Source organism: Chelon labrosus (assembly GCF_963514085.1).
Source record: "Chelon labrosus genome assembly, chromosome: 16".
NCBI lineage: Eukaryota > Metazoa > Chordata > Actinopteri > Mugiliformes > Mugilidae > Chelon > Chelon labrosus.
In genome coordinates, this window is record NC_140349.1 from 12,211,438 (window position 1) to 12,232,344 (window position 20,907).

The following is a 20,907-nucleotide window of genomic DNA, read 5'->3' on the forward strand; positions in this document are numbered from 1 at the left end:
ATTAGCATTGGATGAGTTTCTCACACAATCTGTGCACATTTTAGAGTATGACTGACTTCCTCTGTTGATGCTACTGTTACACAAAGTGTCATACAGTTTACTGACTTACTTTCTTGAGTTCAAGTGAATGTTCATTCATTCATCTTCTGTAACCACCTGTCCTGTGAAGGGTCACAGGCAGGCTGGAGCAGGGTACACCCTGGACAGGTATCTCACCAATGTGCCGCCCTGTGGACCTTACTCCCGCATGTTAATAATTGTTGTGTTTTACACACCAATATGTGCATCAGATTAATAATTTTATACTTTTTATTGTGCACAAATCTCTGCTCTCTCTCCTATCTTTCCAGAATTTCTTCAGAGGCTATAAACCAAACGTTTGGCATATGCTTGGTCATAACTCTTCTTGCCGTTTGCATAAAGCACATTCACTTCTTTTAAAATATTCTGCTCTCCCAATTAATATTTTTTGCTTCAGCTGCTTAATTCTTCCCTCGGGGTAATTTGTTTTATAACCAAATCTGAAATCCCTGAAAATAAGTGGACCAAATATAACCAGTTTCATGTACTGTCTCTTTACGGACAGTGGAGTAGTAAATGACCTTTGATCGCTGTCCCACTCTTTAGTTTTGTGCACCACACGCCACCCCGGAGTGTCCGCCTGCACGCTCACTTTGCTTAATGAATTCCTCCCCTTCTGTCCTCTTTATGCCAGAGGGAGTAGATGGCCAACTGCACTGCTGTCAGATGAGCTTCTTAATCGGTTTAATCTTCATTTAAAGCAAAGCAGAGGTTAGATTTTATTATTTTAAACATCTTTCTCTATCCTTTCTTTCTTAACTCCTGTTTCTATTCCAGAGTGACATCAGGGCTGTGGAAACATCCTCAGGTTCCAGCTGAGAAGGTGAGACCTTCACTTATGCTCAGTTAAATTAAATTTTAATTTTAAAGTTCATTACTTCACATATACGAATATTTTTTAAATGCATTTTTATCCTGAGCACATATACGTGTTTTTGAAATGGCTGGATATGTCACGTAAATCATTTATTCACAGAAACTTGACCTGTGATCCTTCCACATATGCACATATTTTAACAGGCACTGCATGCGTTCATCTACATTTGATTTCCTCGTATGTGCACTCTCTTGTTTGCTCATCAAATCAGCAACAAATGTTCATTGATCATCCAGATTTTTCACATTCTTACTTCTGCCAATCTATGTCTTGATCGTAATGAAATTTGTGATTTCTATTTAAAACATCAATAACTTGCCAGCCAGCATGAGATGTCTCTGCTATATCCAGAGTGTGAGGAAACTGTGGGCTCCTGCACCAGCGGCCAGCCTTCTTAAAGTGATTCACCTGCACAGATCTGTACGCCTACTCCAATATAAAAAGGTACCCTGCAACATTAAAAGGTGCAGAGAGGGCATTTAGCCTTTAGCTCTGGATGGTGTAATAAGCGACAGTGACACTGAAGAGCATGAGGACTGAAGTCTAAGAGCCTCTAACATCAGAATGTGCTGAATGTCTTGTCCAGATGTCTTGCCCTGGCCTCGGAGACGTGTGAAAATATAGAATAATAACTTAGTGGCAGGTCCAGTCTGGGAATTCAAGTTAAACAATAAGCTTGAAGATGGGCGATCAAGATTAGTGAAAAAAGGAGTTTCAGAGAAGAAACGTGTTAAAACATAAACTAATGCTGTTAAAACATAAACTACCAGATGGGGGTTATTTACTGCTTTGCTTCAGCTTGCTCACTACATAAGATGCACCACACTCATATACCAGTTAGAGCCGGCCTCGGCCACACATTGAAAACCACTGATACACGAAAGGCCGCGCTCCTCCTATTGTACTCGGGTGGAGCCCAGATAGAATAAAACCTGTGTGTACACTTAGTTGGGGGCTTCTCTTTACCTACCCTTAAGGTGGTTAAGTTGAAGTCTCAGCGCTGACTCTGTACCTATTATCTGCGTGCTAAATAAACTGTCAATTGGAGAGAAGCTGTCGGGTGGTCTATTCATAGACTAACCTTTCCAATAGGTATAAAGAACCTGGGCTGAAGGAGAGGGAAAAAATTCCTCCTTCGACATCCTATTCTAAGAGTGTTGATGCTGCAGATGCAATGTGAGAAAAAAGAAGTCCGGGTCAAAGTCAAGTCCGGTGTTTTGTTTAGTTTACAGGACGTCAAACTCAGGTTAGTGTAACCCTGATGACCTGTAGACTGATGTTCCACTTCTGCACTCCACCTTCTATGAAATACATATACATAAAATGGAGTGCAGATAAATATTATTATTATTTTTATTTTAATATTATTATTATTATTAATGGTAGTTGTAGTAGTTATTGTTGCTCATTTTATTATTTATATTATGTCACTTTTATTTTGATAATTTTATTTTGAAATCCTCCCTGAGCAATTCTTCCTGCTTCCTGTTTCGAGAGCAGCAGGAAGGAAGGAAGCCGGGACATTATCGGTAACTGTGAGTAGTACGCTCCAGTCAACGGACACCCCCATAAAGTCATGGCGGGGATTTATTTTGTGTCTAAAAGGACTGTTTTGCATTACTTCGCATTAAGTTTGAAGTTACCTCGCAGTATTGTTAGCATTCCCCCTGACAGAGGAAGACTGAGCTTTACTAGGACACAGAATCATGTAGTAAATAAAAATCAGCACCTCTCACATCTGTATGGTAAACGGTCAGTTAGTTTAGCTTAGCATAAAGGCTGGAAACAGGTGGAAACAACCAGCCTGGCTCTGTCCAAAGGGCTCAGGAGGTTTTTGTTGTATTTGCAAGTTGTCTAGTCCAGTATGATTTTGAAATGCTGTGTTTAGTTTTAGCAAAGATGATATAATTTGAGCATTGGAAGTGCAGATAGGTTGATCTACTGACTTTTCACAGAGACTGGCATCCTTTTTCTAGTCTTTATGCTTTAACACTAACTGGCTGCTGTAGCAAAGTTTCCCTGCAAGAAAACAAATAAATTGCATTTTAAATGTTTGCTTCCTCCACCAGGCGATGGCAGACAAACCATGGGCTCTGATCTCAGAGGTGGGAGAGCAGGGTTTCCTTGAGGAGGTCACTGTTATCATGAAGCAACACTTCAACATCATCTGCCACAGAGACTTTCTCCAAAACCCCGGCCTGCACGGCCCGAAAATCCAAGCCGTGTTTATGTGGAACGCCTGCCCCGCGGCCGAGCCCTCGCTGCTCAGTTCACTCCCGTCGCTGAAGGTGGTTTCCAACGGCGGCGTGGGCATCGACCACCTGGACGTGCCGTACATCACCAGTCAGGGCGTGAAGGTGGCCAACACTCCTGGAGTGGTGAGCAACGCCACCGCAGATATGGGCATGGCTCTGCTTCTGGCGTCGGCGCGGAAAGTTGTGGAGGGTGAGGTCAAAGGTTAACTCAAGCCAACTTGAAACTTTTTCAGAGTGACCTACAGATTTTCACACGAGTCTGTGTCCTCACAGGTCACCAAGTAGCCGTTGACCCCAAGACCACGCACATACCGCAAAGCCTGATGGGAGTTGAAGTCACGGGGTCGACTCTGGGGATCATCGGAATGGGAGACATCGGATACAAAATCGCTCAGAGAAGCAAAGGCTTTGACATGAAGATCCTGTACCACAACAGAAGCAGAAGGTAAAGTGATGATACAGTACATTATTTGGATAATTTAGAAGTTTGTTTGACAACGGTTGGATGCCAAAATGTCTCTAAAACCCTAATAATAGACCAAAAAACATTTGCTACAGTGATCTATATCAAACAAGGTGATGTTGATGGTAAGCTCCATCTTCTTTTTTTTTTTTTGGTGTTGTTAAGGAGTGTCGAGGATGAGCAGGCGGTGGGGGCGAGATACTGTGAGAACATGGACGACCTGCTGAAGGAGTCTGATTTCGTCATGCTGGTGGTGAACCTGTCCCCTAAAACCACCGGCCTGATCAGCCACAGAGAGCTGTCCCTAATGAAGCCCACAGCAACGCTGGTGAACGTCAGCAGAGGTGCGAACTCTCAGTTTCATGGACTTTTCTAACCAGTTTAAAAAAAAAAGATACATAGTCCTATTATGATGTTTCAGGTCGTGTTGTGGACCAGGATGCTTTAGTCAAAGCTCTGCGGTCTGGAACTATCCGAGCAGCGGCTCTGGACGTGACTTACCCCGAGCCTTTACCCAGGTATTATCTCTGAAAACAGCCACACACTGTATATAACAGTATAAAAATGCATAGGCCTATAAAATCGTCCCTGGTAAAGACTACAAGCCAAAAATAAAATTGTTTTGTATACTCCTAGTGTAGTTGTAGTTTTGACCTCCTCATAAAAAGGAAGCATTTACTGACTTTCTGCTTGTTTTTGTGCAGGGATCATCCTCTCCTCAGCCTCCCTAATGTACTGATCACGCCTCATGTTGGCACCAACACTTACACCACAACAAGAAAGATGGTACAGATGATGGTAGACAATGCGGTGGCTGCTTTGAAAGGCCTACCTATTCCCAACGAAGTCAAGATTCAATGATTTATGGCACACTGACAAGTGTTGATTAAAGATTGGATTACACGTAGATTTGTTTTTACCTCTTTGTACCTGAAATCTCTGGTTTGTCTTTCCCATCAGTCGTGTTAATTTGTTACTATTAACAACTGTCAGATTATTTCTTTCTGTATTTAATGTGACTGTAACCACTAACTACAAACTGTACTGTATTAGTTCTCATTGTTGGCACAAGGTCATTTATAGTAAGTTTCATTTCTGTGAATTTCCACTGCAAGGTTAAATGACTCACTACATTTTTAGGAAATTTATAAAAATGGTGCTCCAGTATGTTGTAGATCAATAAATCATCAATATACATGGAATAATAAAATAATTGTGTCGTTTTAAGTTGTATTTTGAGTCGATTTGATCACACACAGTACAGCACATATTAGTTTTTAACTTTTTTAAGGTGTTTTTGTCTTTATTATTATTATAACTGACGACAGTTGTGACAGTTGACGATCTCCAATGCGCTGTGAGTCTTTGCGGAGCTACAGTTTGGCCGTCAATGTGCCTGATTATAATAGAAACATTAAAATTTTAAATATACGTATCATAGGAAACACATAACCCGATAACTATAGATAATGACAGTCCGTACAGATGTCTACGACATATTTTAGTTATCGAAAATAAACTTTCGCTGTTACATTTCATTCAGGCACTTACAAGCGGTACTAAAAATGCTTTAATCATCAACAGTCGACGCAGAGAGCGAAGACGGAGGTCCACAACACCAGGCAGGAAAAATAGAAGTGAAAGCTACCGGGAGGTTTTAATTTAGAGTAATATAATAGGTTTAATTTATTATTATTATTTTTTTTTTACTTGGTAACTGTTCGGTTTTGCGTGGCTGCCAGCTAAACGACACCATGTTTATCTCATCACAAAACTCACCGCCTTCCTTCAAAGATTTCACCCTCGTCATGGTGAGTGGTACATCTGCATCCACTGCAACAAGTAGTCATGTGTCTGCCTTCATGGGTGTTATTTAAAAAGGTTTCGGTGCTTCTGCATGAAAAGGAAAACTTTAAATCTAATTTTACGTAACCGTAATTTGCCTTTAAACCGGCATCTGCTCTGAAAACGTATGAAATAGTAGTAATAGTGTCAAAAGTAGTAAAAGCAGGAAATGGCTTTTACTAAGACACTGTAATACCTGTAATATATATCTCTATTACTGTTGGTTAAGAAGGAAGTAATCTGCTTCATTCAGGGCTTCAGTAAAGATTATTTTCATTGTTTGGCATTACAATTACCCAGAGCTCACCAGTTTTGTCCAATAATAATAATTATAGTCCAGACTTCTTTAATTAATTGTGTCTACTGTAATTTAAAGTGGTGCAAAAGCAGCATATCCTCACACATTGCATTTCTTTCATTTTTGTATTAATAACAGTTTGGGGTAATAATAATCAAGTAACTGCAATCATTTCTCTCCACGGCTGCTAATCCCCCATCCCCAGCCCGCTGTTGCTGTCGGTAACGTGGGTCAGCTGGCGGTGGACCTCCTCGTGTCCACTCTCAACATGAGCAGAGTGGGTCACTTGCACACAGACTGTCTCATCCCGATGGCCGGGAACAACCCCTACGCCACCTGCAAAGAGGACGCTGAGGAGCTGCACACTCCCGCAGAAGGTAACACCTTGAAGTATTATATTATTATTGTGTTAAATCAGCAGGTTTAAAGTTGTTTAATTAACCAGAGACGGCTAGCTTTATGTGTTTCCTGGAGAGTACTGTTTGCTCATTTGCATGTGTAGCGAACGGCTCGGGACTGACGCACAGTCTGTCAAGTTATTTTGTCCACTTGCAGGTGCTAATGACTTATTATGACTTCATGGTGGTTTCTTCTGTAAATAGTCCAAAGTAGTGGCTGCTGACTTTCACGAATAAACAAGTCCTCTATTAACCTGTCACCCTTCTGTCATCCACAGTTTACACAGCAGCAGAACTGAAGTTGGCAGTTCTTCAAATCAGAGCTCCGATTGTTCAGGTAAAACCGCAGTTCTGCTGCGTCGGCGTTAGGGTTAGAGAGGATCGAGAGGTTCAGTTTCCCTTTTTTTTTAGGACGTGCTAGCAAGGAAACTCTCACAATATGCCATCAGTGTGAAAATATCATGTCGTGTTTATGATGAGGTGGACAATGGCTGTAACCAAAGGTATATTTCTATTTTTTAATAACGGGTGCACCTGTATAATGTTTTTTTTTTTTTAATCTACAGACAAAGTCAAAGAGGTTCCGCCAGCTGCTCGTGTCTTGGATCAAAGCCAGCGGGTTCTCCAGGACTGTCGTTCTTTCCAGCAGCCACGCCTACCAGAGGGACGACCAGCAGCTGCAAGGGTAAACATGCACTTAACGCCATCGCCGCTTTTCTCCTCCTTCGCCATTTACAGTCTCCTCTGCTGACGAACACTTGCACTCCACAGCACCGCCTTGAGGTACCTGGTCACGCCGTCTCTGCTGAAGGTGAGCGCGGACGCTCTGAAGGAGCTCGGCTGGAGGGAGATGGAGCGAGTCCCGGCCTTCCCCGGACTGACGGACGCCGACGCCGGCGCAGAGCCGCGACTCTGCGTCCCTGGAGGAGGCATCACCAAGGGACTTTACGCAGACAGGTGGAGACATAAAATCATCACGCAACAGATGTTCAGCTGGCGTCTATTTGCGCAGCTTGAGTCATCTATAAATAACCAGTTACAGCCACAAACTGGACGCACACTGGACTGATTCAGGAAGTCTTCTGGTGTAACTCACTTATTAAGTGTGGTTAAAATAGCACACTGGTAGTGTATGTATATATGTGTGTGTGTGTGTGTGTGTGTGTGTGTGTGTGTGTGTGTGTGTGTGTGTGTGTGCATGCAGCATGTGACAGTTGAACATGTGATTTCCCCATTTCCTTTCCTATGAATAGGAGATTATGAGATGCTCAGTCTAGCATATTTATTTTGAGTATAACCAGCTGATTATAATATTTAAAAATAATTTCTGCCCTTATGTCGTATAACTTTCTTTTTTAATAAAGTGGAAATCTGCAACATAATAAGAGAACTTGCAGAAAAAACTGTTCAAACATCTTTAGTATCTGTTGTTTTGTGTTTGATTATGTGTGCTGCATGTTTGTTTAGTTGTGCAGAGGATGTCCCGCTGGCCGTGCTGCTCCTCTTCTGTTCGGAGGGCGACAACATCCCGGACGCCTTCACCCTCGTCAACCACCTCAACGACTGGCTCCATCTGTTGGACAGTCATGTAAGTGGCGAACCAGACGGTTTAGTGCTGAGCCTGATCGGGTAAAAACTTTAAAGTTACAAATATCTGATCAGTGTTTTCACTTCATTTTCGTATTTCAGAGCCAAGAGCCCAACAAATGGAAGATGCCATCCTCCTGGAGTCTCTTGTTCGGCAGCGGCATCCCTCCTGCACTCTTCTGATAAATCTCCATCTACTTGTTTTTGCTATTTTTTTAGCCTATAATTAGCTGCTGAAGAATGCAGCAGAGATACATAAATGTTTATTTCACATCTGTGCTGACCGGAGCATAGTGGACTCTTGAGACTGCTGCTTCAGAATAAACTTTCACATTTCATTTTTCTGGTCCTAGTTGTAAAATAAATAAAAAGTCTGGGAGATGTATCGCTCCTTTCCCGTATTTTTGATATTAATCTCCATTAGAGGAAACATTACAGGAATTCGCCCAAAACACGCACTTCTGGAGTACTATTGCCTCGTATCTGAATGTTTTTTTTCAATAAAAGATTGTGCAAAAGTGTGGTGTAATTTCATGTAAGGAGTGTTGAAGTGGATCCTGCCTCTGCCCTGCTTAACTGAAAGCAGCTGGCCAGGTGCCATCCTGTATTCCTGGCAGTCCCACCTCTCTGTAACTTGATTCCTTCCTACAATCGACATCGTAGTGACAACAAAACAGGGCTCTTATTCAGTTACAGAGCTGTTCTGCCACGTACTTGAGTGTGGTTTTCTTTTCTGTTTGCGTCATTGTTTCGAGTGGTTTCTGTGTTGGCTTGTTGTGGGAAAAGGGAGGAATGTCCTGACAGCATTTTATTATTTTTTTTTTTTAAAGGAAAAACTGAAAAGGGAAACCTCGGCTCTGAATTATATCAAACACATCAACTATTCTCTGTTTAAAAACAGCTGGAAGGGGGGCCTGAAGGAATTTTAAGAGGAAAAGGTTGACAGAAAAAAAACTATGTAAAGATTTAACAGCTCAAAATGCACAAAACAATAAGTATTAAATTTAAAAGAGTTAATTTACACACACAAGCATTTTTTTAAATCAGTTTTTGTGTTATATGCAAAATCATTCAAGATACTTCCCGTTTCTGTTAGCCTAGCTTAGCATAACAACTGGAAATCAGCTAGATGAAGCTAAAACAAATCCACCCATCTGCACTTCTAACCCTTAGCAGCTATCACACAATATCTCGTTTGTTAAAATAAGTACAAGTCTACATTTAAAGATTTTAAGTGTAGATTTTTATGAACTATCCACTTCCTGTCTGATAAGCTATATATATCTATATATATAGATATTCACAAAAAGGGTATAGATATTCTGGTCCAGCTTTCTCAAAGTCTTAAACTACTGCTTCAGGTTTATATATTTCATATTTAATTAATGATATGTCAGCTTTCAGGTTGGTGGTGAAGTAACCAGACAAGACAAGAGCAAAGATCCGTTTGTATGCAAACTAGATGATACCAGTTTTATTTGTAGATTACACTCTAAAAGAAATTTAAGACAAATTCAAAAAGGAGAACAAGTCATCAAATCAGCTTTATCCAGGACTGTAACATAAGCTGTCGTCTTTTTTTTTTCTTTTTTTGTTGTAGATTGTTGTTTTTTTTTTTTTACAAGCAAAAAATATGTCTTTTTATACACATCTTTTTAAAAAGAACACTATGTACATCATGGAAACATGCCACTGAAATTCTCATGTGGGAGGTGGCCGTGCTTTTCATTCGACCAGCCCCACGTCACCTGAAAAACTTCAAGTAATCTCTTATAAAAAATAGACATTTTTATTTTCGTCTCTGAAAACAAAAAAAAATGTTTCCAAAAATACACAAGAGCAGCATTACAAATTGGCAATGCATAGCCCCTATTATCAGTCTTAATAGTATGACAGCAGAGAAGCGTAAAAGAATGAGAAAGCTGCAAATAATAATGACAAATGCAAAAAAAAAAAAAACTAATTATTTTCTGACTGGGGGAGTTGAGCTGATGGTAGTTGTGGCCGGAGGGTAAAGAGCTGGTGTGTTTGTCTTCAGAGAATGTCAAAGTGTCCGCTGTAAACAGTTTTAAAATGATGAGGAGGAGACAGCAGAAAGCTGCGAGGTCTGAGGCCGAGAGCGACGTGTTGCTAAGGGGAGGAAGAATACGGGAGGGGTACCATGGCTGAGTAATGCTACTTGGTCGGAACCCAAATTCTGAAAAAGCGATGAAGAGAGGAGATAGGAGAGCTCGCTGTTGAGTCGGAGGTGAGGAAGAGAGGTTTGGAGTTGAGGACACAGAGCTGGAGGTCCCTGCCGGTGCTGGCTTCGCTGCCCGAGCTGTAGTCGTGTGGTCGCAGGTGGAGGTGGTTAGCAGTCACTGGTTTTCGCCCTGCCACGAGACGCAAAATCGTTAGAGGCGGAACTCGAAATAACCATTTTCTAGCTGAATGTCAGTGAAGCTGAGAAACACACTCGTGCCACAAATTCAAGATGAAGCGCTTCATCAAGATAAGACTTAATCACAGAGAGCACAGATCTAAAGAGGTTAGCCGAGTCGCTAGCAGGGAGCTGTGCCATGTTACACAAGCTTGTATCACTTTGATCATGTCAACATTAGATGAAATTATCAATGCAGCGAATGCAGCAAACCACGTTTCGAAAAGCAGCATGACACTGTGTTCAGGTGATGTCGGCTGTAGCGGGAACATTTCCATTCAAGTGATTATCTGCGAGAATGACGCTCACCCTCGGGTTCTGAGGATTCAAATCGAGGTCATTTGAAAGATTAGATATCGATCCACGAAATCTCGCTGCAAGTCTTGCGACGCCGGTTTTGCACGACTAGAGGCCGCGCAACGAGATTATCCCAAAGGTACGACTCCGGGAGCAGCGTCAAATGTGTAGCAGCGTTTTTGGATTTTAAAAGTATGACGGTGAAGAAGAACCGGATAAAAAAAAAATCAGTCGCAATACCAAGCCCTAGCTCTGAATATTAGTGTATTCATTTAACGTACTACAGTAATCATTCAAGCCACTTAATGATACAGTTGTTCCTCTGGGGTCTTGAACACAAAATATCAACGGGTAGTTCAGCTTCTAATCTTTGATTGTCAACTAATTATTTGGGGGTTTTGGGACAAAACAAGCTTTAAATATCTTCTTTGAACACAAAACATGTCTTCCAGCTGCCCATAAATCTCCAAATATTCAAACTTTTTTTAAAAAGTAATGCAGGCTACAATACACAGACGAATAAAGATCACTGCCATGCTAATGGTCTGAAGAACGTCCTAACGAGACAGCTCAGGGACACCAGCGAGAACACAGGGACATGCAACAATCCTTAATTAAAATTCAACCAGGACGAGGATTTATTTTTCCACTGGTGAATTACCGAATCTTCTTTTGTGTAATCGCCAAAGTATTCTCTGTCCTGGTCACTTTGCAATATCACTGCATTTATTCCCCAAGCAGATGCATCTGATTAGGTTTTGCACCGGCTCCCGTGATGGTTGATTGCACAGATAAAAATCTGCCACCAAGTCTAAATCACATGATGCATGCTATAAATTAGCATCTTGCATTGCTCCATCTCAATCTGGCATTTCGGAGTTTCACAAATCAACTAACCACAAGAACACTCTCACACACACACACACACACACGCGCACACACACATACACACGTATCATGCTAGAGCGCAGCCAAAATTAACAACTCCAAACCACAGGAGTCAAGCAAATCATGAAAAGGAGAAACAAAACCCCAAACAAAAAAAAAAAACAAAAAAAAAACACACTAACACACACACACACACACACGCACACACACCTCCATGAACAAGACTGGGTGCTCGTTTTAAAAGCAGTGGGTAAACTCCTTCCTCTAAATGTGCTCTTCGTGGTTGTTGTTGCTGTCTCAGAGGGGGGTAAAGATACACTGCCCCCCACTGGACAGGCCAGCTCTTGTCATGTGCAGCAAATGCAGCCCAAACTGTCCGGAAGAACCACAACAACAGCAGAGTAAAGAGCTCGTCAGAAACGTTGCCGTCCTGGCCGCGTTACTGGAACAACACCAACATGTCACACAACAAAGGAAGTCTTCTCAGAAACGACTCAGTTGTTTTTTTTTTTTGTTGTTTTTTTTTTTTTGGAGCTGCACTGTCATCAGAAATAAGTGCTTCATCGGACCTTTTACCATAACGTGAGATAGGAGCCAGTTAAACTAAAGCTGTGGATTTACACTAAACGTCTGAGAATGATGAGAAAGAGAAAGAGAAAATTAGAAATGGGGGAGAAGAATGAAGCCTCTGCTGTGCCTCAGTCTGACTTCTGCTATTAGAAAGTTGAGTCACGCACTGGAAAAGCCTGCCTGGATCCCCTCGGTGAGTGGGTTCAAAAGAAATAAAGCTGACTCATAAATTTCCCCCTTTTTAAGTACGGTGGAGTAAAACTTGTGGAAAACAGTAGACTAGAAGCACGCAGAACAATGTTGCACTACACATTATATGCATTACATTTGTGTCTATAAATCAGATTTGACAGAAAGATATAATTCACCTTTTTCTCTTCCTCTCCGAGTCATTTGTCCTGGACTTGCTTTGGGGTGTCTTGGCTGTGCCTGATTTGGAGATACTGTCTTCTCTACGTCGTTTGCTGTGTTTAAAAGAAAAAAAAAAAAGAGATTAAACAGCTGTCAATTAGAGGCTGATCATGTTCTGCGACTGATAATAGCCCGAACGCAGCCACCACCTAAAGATATTTTTAGCGAGCTGCTGAAAACAAGTTTTTCCTGAGTACGCGAATTCCACATCGTTTGAAAGATAGCAATTATCTAATCAGGTTATTCAGACCAACAATCTGCCGGCGCTTCTTTCATCTCTGTACTGACTGTGTTGTGCTGCCGTCCAGCTCCTGTTCCTTGCAGGGAGACTGTGCAGGCCCTTTGCCATCTTTTCTGTAGTCTTCTCCCTCCTCCAGCTGGTCTCCTCGCTGGCTGCCGTTGTGTCGCTCCGTCGGACACTTGGCTTGAGGCTGAGCGGAGGGGGGAGAGTCCGACGTCGGCTGCTGGTCTTCCTTGGACAATTCCCGCCATCGATTCTAAACGGGAGACAGGCAGCAACCCGAGTTTTAATGGGTGCATGTGCGGCCACTGCGCTATTTTTTGCCACGGATAAAAACAAGCTGTAATTGGTCACTTGGTAAAATTATGTTCAGACGGCTGAAAAAGAAAATGCTACAAGAAAGGAAAAGAGAGGGAGAGAAGGAAAAGTAGAAACATAAAAGTTCAGTCTCACTGGCGAGAGAGATAATGACCTCTGAAACAGAATCAAGATCAATATATTCTATTTTTCGTCTAATAGTTTTCCAGCACTGGCATAAACAACTCCTGCGTATCAATATTAGAGTGACAGAGGACAAAGATCCAGCAATGGTATGTTTATGGTATTTTTCCCCAATCATTGTAAATATTTATAGCAGAGTCTCAAAATGTCTGCTTATCAGTAGGAATGTCTACAAAGCCTCGTTTTGTCGTCCTCCTCCTCCTGTCAGGGAATTAATGTGTTTTCAGGCAGCATTGTTCAAACTGTGGCTCACTTGTCGATAAATGTTTATTTGCCTTGATTTGCACGTGGGGTTTTATATACACACACACACACACACACACACACACACACAGACACACAGACCAGATGGGAAAATCAAATACCTGGAGCGTCTGTACAAACAATCTCACTGTTTCTATTTGGTTCAAATCTGAAGAGCTGCACCGCATTTAAAGAGAATGCCTTCAGGATCATGTGCTGTTCATAAAATCATAAAATCATTTTCATAAAACAAGATGGTGAAAGGTACTCGTAACATACACGCATCTTCGTTAAGTAGACTCGTGAAAACAAATGCATTCTTGAGTCCTGGGCTAAAACTTCCTTCCTGACTGTTCCGACTAATGTTCAGTTTATGTTGAAACAGCGAAAGAAAGGTGGTAATTCAATTGTATGATCATTGTATGATCATTGCAGAGGGTTTGGTTTGAGTGCAGAAAGTGTTTCTCTTTTTTTAGTATAGCCCACTGACTAAAATGACACAGTGAAATTCAACAGAACCACAAACCACAGCCTCCAAAATGAAAACACAGTTAAATCCATACCTCTTTCAGATATTTTTAAACAAATACTGAATACTGTGACCTTTAAGAAGTTAAGAATTAGTGCAGGACTGCTACGTTACAGTGCATTAAATAAAGAGAGATTGTCTGAGAATGAATGAGTGGCTTGTTTATGGTACATGTGGTGCTGTTTACCTGTACAGAGGAGTCTCCCATGATGAACTTTGCTCCTTCCAGGACCGCCATGTAGGAGAAGCGCAGCTGGTCCGGGGTCTGGATCAGACCCATGCGGTACTTCCTCATATTCAACAGGATGCTTTTGATGTCCACCGATGACGGATCTTTCCTCTTGTCCATCTACAAAACACAGTAATAAAATCTGTTTCAGGAAACCAGGAGGAAATCCCTTATCTCTGTATGACCGATTAAGTCTAACGTTCAGCTAAAATCAAATTATGACATTTTGTAAACGACTTGTTTACGACATTTGAGGAAAAAAGGAAAGCAAAACTATTAACATTTTTGGTTTCATTACTGAGGACTGCAGTTCTGCATTATTTCAGCACAGCTAATAAAACAATAAGGTCTGAGTGTGGTTCTCTGTGGCATAGCAATAACAACATGGCAGGCTGCCAGCTGCTGTCACTCAAACACACACACACACACACACACACACACCAACATGCACCTCCAGTCGGCTGAAAAAACCTTCGTGTCCAGTGACATTTAAAAAACTATAAACAAGTCATCTAAAAACTACACCTGCATAATTTTTGACCTTTTTTACCACTTGAACTTGAGCCACTTGAGTGGAGGTGACCTTTTACTGTATCAACTTTTTCCACTAGTCTACCATATCATCATCATGACTTTACAAGTTTCCTATACTTCCTATGGGAAACCATGAGGTATTTCAGCCGTGGGTGGCACATAATCACACAAATGTCAGTGTCGTTCAGTCAAATAAGCTCCATTCTGGCACTAAAATGATGATGATCATGAGGAAAAAATACTGAGTGATTCAACCCAGGGAAAGAGATTTTTTGTGCAATGTCTAGTATTTTACAGATTAAATGTACACTCAAGTCAAACTACACATATACAGATGGAAGTGATTAAATCAGAGGTTGTCTGGAACTACAAGTGGCAGGACTTACCAGGACCAGGCATGTGTCAACTAATGAAAAAGTCCCTGAGCGTCCGATTCCAGCGCTGCAGTGCACCACAGCCGGTCCTTGATCCACCCCCAATGCTCCCGACTCCCGCACCTTGAAGAGGAAGTTTAGGAAAGATGCCGGGGACTCGGGGACCCCAAAATCAGGCCACGTGGTGTAATGAAAGTGATAGAGCTGTCTCTTCTCCCCCGTCTGTAAAAAAAAAAAAAAAAAAGGAGACAAACAAGATCTTATTAGCATCTAGAAACCTGTAAAGTTTATATCTCTTGGCATTTCTGATCTGTATCAGTACAGACTGAGGTTACTAAAGGTTGTTTCAGAGCTAACAGCGCTAAGCAAACATTTTAGAAGCAGCAGTTTCAGTTTCTACTCCACCCAATAAACCGGCTTCTGAAAAACTCCAAAACATCAAATAAAGGGATCAACGAACGTCATGCTCGTTTGTTCTGAATATTTTCGTTAATTTAATTAATGTGTTTCGGTTTTACACATTTTCAACATGACAATATGACTCGCTGATTGATTTCAGTGAAAGATTAAATGGAAATATGCAATTTGCGGTGGAAATTTGTCAGAAAATCCATTCAAACACAAAATAAGGAACTTTATCAATGAATACGATTCTGTTTTCTAGTCTAAGAAGCTTTGGACATTACAGGTCCACGTGATGCATCTTGGTGTGACACCACTGAATCATTTCAGTTCTCCTTTGCTACCCTATAGTGGGAATTCCCCATTCACTAAGTAATACTGTAGCTTACATTATTATTCTGCAGCTCCAACAGTCTGGTGGTGTAGTAAGACTTTGTGTCTTCTGACAACAGCGTGACCAAGAAGCGTGTGTCCTTAAAGGCCATCTCCCTCTCCTCAGCCGTAGGCCAGTACTGGGCACACTTTTCCTGTCACAGGAGAAGAAAGACAACAAGATAAAATTAAAAACGTCCAAAAGAAATTCATCTGATAAAGAAATACAGCTAATAAAATGTCAAAGGATAAGCGTCTTATGTAAGCTTGCTTGCTTGCTACATCAAGGATACTTGAGATTTTAATAATATCTGTTGACAAGGTGTTCTTTATTTCCCATTCCCAGCCAGTGAATGAATCTCATGACCCAGCGAGATCCACTCCAGCTGCTTTATTGAAAACGATAAGAGGTCACAGCTGCTCTGTGTGAGAAAGTTTCAGTTTGTGTGTTTTATCTGCGTGTCGCAGGATCGCTGGATTTAAAGGGGTTGAGAGGTTGGACTGTATCCCAGTTCCCTCTCATACATCTGTGAACACGTTGTCAAAACACTAGATTTTCGTAATCCCGTTGACGGGAGAGTCAGAGTATGTCCACACTGAGCATTCCTAAAGTTTAACTTCTCCTCCGATGCATCAGCTAGACCAACACAGCCCTTTTTTTTGTCTCTTGAGTTGAAACAAAATGGAGCTTTTCCAAAACAGTATCCGGAGAGGGTAAATTTGAGAATGCCAGCTCTGTGTTTCAGTGTGTATCGAGTAAAGGGAGCTTCCACAAAAAGGCAGCGTAAGCCAAAATCCTTTAGTTGCCTCTAACTTCATTGTGATCATTCATTTTAAATGCCAATATAGCTGAAAACACATCAGAGCTGTTGGGGATACCTTTGATTTAGCTGATTTTATCAAAGAAGAGCAACAGCTTAAAAATGCTGGATATAAAAACAAACAAATAAATAAAAATTTAAATGAATAAAAAAAAAAATAGGTTGTGAGTTCGGTTGCATTTAAACACACTACAGAAACCACTGAGAGTAGGAGTTACTGATCAGATGTATAAGTTGCTGTCTGTGAGGCCGAGGTTGTGGCTGATGTTGTCCACCACTGTCTCCAAACTAATCACATGGCCAGCTGACCTTTCCACAACGCTCTCGATCAGACGCCGACTTCGATGCGAGGTTTTGTTTTCTACCAGAGTCTTAATACCAAACCACTTAAAAAAGATCACGGTAATTTCTCCACGTTTCATAAATTATTTCACACCATCCACGAGCTGCAAACTTTAACAGTATCTGTTCGTGGCTGTGGATAAAGTGGTCCGTGTATGACTAGTGTCTCTGCGGTCTGTTCTGTATTTATGCATATTTCTGTATGTGGGTGTGCACCAGACAAGTGACAGATGCCAAACCAGACAACACAAGGTCTGCTTTTACTGAGGACTTACCGAGCCTTTCTCTATGACCCTGTTGAGCATGATGACTGCCTTGGACTTCTGCTCCCAGATCATGAGCCAAAAGTGGCCACAGGTGTTCCTGAGGGGGCCCTGCAAAGAGCAAACGCTTTGATCAGCTCACATGACAGGAAGAAGAGGAGGATAGAGGGAAGTCATTCACAATGCAAAAGGTGTGTTTGCACAATAACCTGAGATGCAGTGAATACACTAACTGAGCAATGGACCCAACCACAAAACTGATGTTTGCAGAATGATAATTAGCATTAACCTAAAGGTCAAACCAGCTAAAGGTTATATGTGGTTGAGCTGGCATGACTGCATGCTATGAGATGAAAATCTTCAAATGTCAAATGGCTCTCAAATATTATAGAATAAATAACACACACAAAAGGGCAGATGAGGCTAAGATACTGTCAACAAGTCTTTGCTTGCTTTTACCATGTGTAAACAATAAAATCTGGAGGATTTTGAGGATCAAAAGAATTACCCTCTTGTGGGGGAGCACAGACCAGGATGCACGTTAATATTACAGAAGAATACCAACAATTCATGGGAAGCATAGAGTATGTAATTTAGTAATTAACTTCAGGCTGTCTCTGGTTAGTGTTATCAGACATTACAGAGCCGCAACAATCCACAGATTAACAGCACATTCAAGCTTCGACTTGTCTCATGAGATCGAAAGCAGACTGATTTTAAAGCCAGCTGAAAGTGCCACCAAACTCGCTGTGACACAAATCAAGCAGCTGCTATTGAGCACTGAATAAAGTATTTCACAAACGTTATCACAAATTTCTGCAAGATAAGATAACATCCTAAAAAAAGATGTACCTGCTGTCTAATTATTGATTCTCATACTTCTTTGAAAAGTTACAACCGACTAAGAAATTTGATATTTAAATCTTATCATAACGAACTGAGAAAACTTTCTGCGGCTTTGATTGACTGAGATAGCAGTCAGTGCGCAGTGGGCGACATAACTTGGCGAAAAAGAAGAGTTCTATCGGCACGGTCTCATTTTTACTGTGGTCATGCTGGTTAAAAAGTTAAGTGGTTTCATTTACTGGTGAGTATTCAAAAGGTGTGGGTGAAGCCGTGGAGGGCATCTGTGAAAGAGCAAATGTTGATGACTTATTAAAAGTCACCGCAACCCAGGAAACCTGTCACACCCCGTCACCATCACACTAATAACATAGGTTACTGATCATTAAAGTAAAATATTCAGCTCAGTGAATGTGATGTGCCCTAAAATAACATTACAAGAAGTGATAGATAAGAGAGTTGAGAAAATTGCAATACAGATATGCTCATTGAGTCACAAGGAAACTGTAACAGACTTTTCCTACAAAGAAACATTTTTAATGAAGGCAAAAAAAAAAGAAAGAGAAAAAGCTCAGATAGAGCGATGAGACGAATTGTTCAACGTAAAACGTGTCCAGCAAAAATCATCCCACATCAGATTCGATACTGGATTCGATATTGTTGTTGGATGCTACATTTCAAACAGGAATAATAAATAACTTGATTAATAACAGTAGAACCGCTGATGATTTCATGCAGATTAGATGCATTATGGAAAACTGTTCTTATATATATTATTCAATAAACATTTTCGGTACATATTAGCATTAAGTTTTACAAGAATTATGTTTTTACTTTTGGATCAAACGAGGTATTGTCAGGTTTTCAAAGGGCATCGCTGGAGGGTGAGCAAACAAACGACATACAGTATGTGGCCGGACAAAGCACACAATCTTCCTCGAAAACCTTCAGTCTCCTACGGTTACAATTACACAGTGACGCAGAGGCTTTAGTCATAACTAACCATTTTAGGGTCAACCAAATAAGCATGCGCCGCGACGCAAAATATACACGCTTGATTCAATGTTAAGTCTAGAAACAACGTGGCATGTTGTGATTTTACAGCACTTCAAGTTGTGTATAGTAAACAATTTTATAGCCTAAATATGATCGTAAACATGCTCGAACTTGCCTGAGTTAGGATGTAACTTCTCTGGGCCTCCTCCATCACCACCAGACTTGCGTTGATGTAGTCGTTGTCTGTGTTTTCCAGCTTCACTCGACTGTGATCGACTGCAGGCAGGACGACGAGAGAAAATTATTTGGGGAAGGGTTGTAAATTGACAGACACGGCTAAGAGGTTTAGACTTGACGTCCCAGTGTAAACAGTTTGGACTTTCCACAAATGTTTACCTACATGGACTGACATCTCTGTATCTGTTTCGGTTGCGATTCTCTGGATACTTTGCCACTTTGTATGAGCACTCATGGGACTGATTCCTGATTTCCTGGAGAAGGAGACAGATGGTTTAGAAACAGATATGCAAAAGTGTAAGCTATTAAATTTCAATACCTGTGCACTGACATTGAGCACAACAAAGAATTCCAACTTGGTCGACTAATCGTAGTTACTTTCAACAGTGTATGTAATACTATAACTTTAAAATAAGACCCTACTTTAAATAATAAACGTGTCGAGCTGAGTCGAACAGAAATATAACTCTTTCGAGGCAGATAAAACAAGCTTATGCTACTTAAGCTTACGATATTATTTACGTTATAATATAAAAGTGTTGTAGTGTCTTCTGACAAACAGAAAAAAACACATAAAAGACAAAAAAATGAAAACAAGAAGGGAGTTAGCCATGAAAACTGACTATACCGCTATAATGGATATTTGCTGAGCTAGCCGAAGTGTTAGCTTGCTAAATTAACTGCGCGCTATAAGTACCGTATTAGCTTCATGCTAGCTATGCTAACAGACTTACTGAGTACAGTTTTTGCCACCGGCCCTCTGAATCTATGTCCTCAAACTCCTGGTCCATGTTCACTGTGGCAGTGCCGGTCTGTTCCATATAAGGTCGGGTTGAATAAGTATGTGGCTATCTACCTCATTACTTTTTCTGAGGACAGATACGCTCGGAGTAAAAGAAAAACTACTTCCCTACGCTCGCGAGCTCTCGACAAATGTTTGTCCGTTATCTCTCCGGTGCAGTTGTCATCCGAAGAGCAGGCGTGTGCGCATGCGCGACGAGAGGTCCTTCCGTAGCTGTCAAACCAAACGCTGCAAAGATTTTCAGTGGCTCAACGAGATGTCAAACAACTGAACCACTCATTTAAAATAGATGTGTGACTTCAATGAATAAGCCTGTAAATGTTTTCCTTTTGTTACAAATATAACTATATATAAACTACCTTGTAATGTGTTGTGTTAATTCATTTGAAAGCATTTGCTCATGTTTGTTTGTTTATATCATTTTATTACTTTTTGTACCTCGTTGTTCAAATTTAAATTAAGTGATAACAAAATGAAATCTGCCCTGCCCCTTATATTTCCTTCATTATCCATTACTGTGTTGGATATAATTATTTTATAGTTGTTCTGTGAATCATTTGGTCCAATGTAATTTCTAGAAAATTATTTACAAAATATCCATCACAGTTTTCCAGAGGCTAAGTGAGCAAATCAAATGTACAAAACACAAGATATTGGTTTGTAAACAATTCAGTACCAACAAAATAAGTCCATGCAATGTCAACAGTCAGTGTAGGTGCTAATTCATTTTGAGCTGAGGTTAAACTGAGTAACTGTGCCAGCATTAAAATTTGTGTTTCTGAAAACATC

At 40.9% G+C, this 20,907-nt stretch overlaps 3 protein-coding genes across 5 annotated transcripts; 2 read left to right on the top strand and 1 right to left on the bottom strand.

Moving 5' to 3' along the window:
- Window positions 1–2,462: 2,462 nt before the first annotated feature.
- On the top strand, window positions 2,463–4,881 carry LOC311501797 (putative 2-ketogluconate reductase). 2 transcript variants are annotated; one of them, XM_084563814.1, is made up of 6 exons: window positions 2,463–2,493; window positions 3,028–3,403; window positions 3,487–3,658; window positions 3,842–4,020; window positions 4,098–4,194; window positions 4,381–4,881. In XM_084563814.1, the coding sequence occupies exons 2-6, from the start codon at window positions 3,031–3,033 to the stop codon at window positions 4,535–4,537; spliced, it is 978 nt and encodes a 325-aa protein (XP_084419940.1). In that variant the 5' UTR covers window positions 2,463–2,493; window positions 3,028–3,030; the 3' UTR covers window positions 4,538–4,881. The 2 variants fall into 2 exon arrangements, with proteins under 2 accessions (XP_084419940.1, XP_084419939.1); XM_084563813.1 differs by having other exon boundaries at window positions 2,489–2,669.
- A 394-nt stretch (window positions 4,882–5,275) lies between these two features.
- psmg2 (proteasome (prosome, macropain) assembly chaperone 2) lies at window positions 5,276–9,121 on the top strand. The gene is made up of 7 exons (XM_084563815.1): window positions 5,276–5,487; window positions 6,025–6,196; window positions 6,496–6,554; window positions 6,784–6,902; window positions 6,989–7,174; window positions 7,685–7,805; window positions 7,907–9,121. Exons 1-7 carry the CDS (start codon window positions 5,431–5,433, stop codon window positions 7,985–7,987), a joined length of 795 nt encoding a protein of 264 aa, XP_084419941.1. The 5' UTR covers window positions 5,276–5,430; the 3' UTR covers window positions 7,988–9,121.
- Window positions 9,122–9,246: 125 nt separating this feature from the next.
- On the bottom strand, window positions 9,247–20,298 carry ptpn2b (protein tyrosine phosphatase non-receptor type 2b). 2 transcript variants are annotated; one of them, XR_014699529.1, is made up of 11 exons: window positions 20,051–20,298; window positions 19,480–19,570; window positions 19,255–19,355; window positions 17,253–17,351; window positions 15,832–15,969; window positions 15,053–15,262; window positions 14,091–14,252; window positions 12,678–12,886; window positions 12,347–12,442; window positions 11,619–11,780; window positions 9,247–10,176 (listed from the first exon to the last, which is right to left on the bottom strand). XR_014699529.1 is itself a non-coding variant. In XM_084563812.1 (10 exons), the coding sequence occupies exons 1-10, from the start codon at window positions 20,135–20,137 to the stop codon at window positions 10,155–10,157; spliced, it is 1,215 nt and encodes a 404-aa protein (XP_084419938.1). In that variant the 5' UTR covers window positions 20,138–20,297; the 3' UTR covers window positions 9,247–10,154. The 2 variants fall into 2 exon arrangements, 1 of the variants encoding a protein (XP_084419938.1); XM_084563812.1 differs by lacking the exon at window positions 11,619–11,780 and having other exon boundaries at window positions 20,051–20,297.
- Window positions 20,299–20,907: the final 609 nt, after the last annotated feature.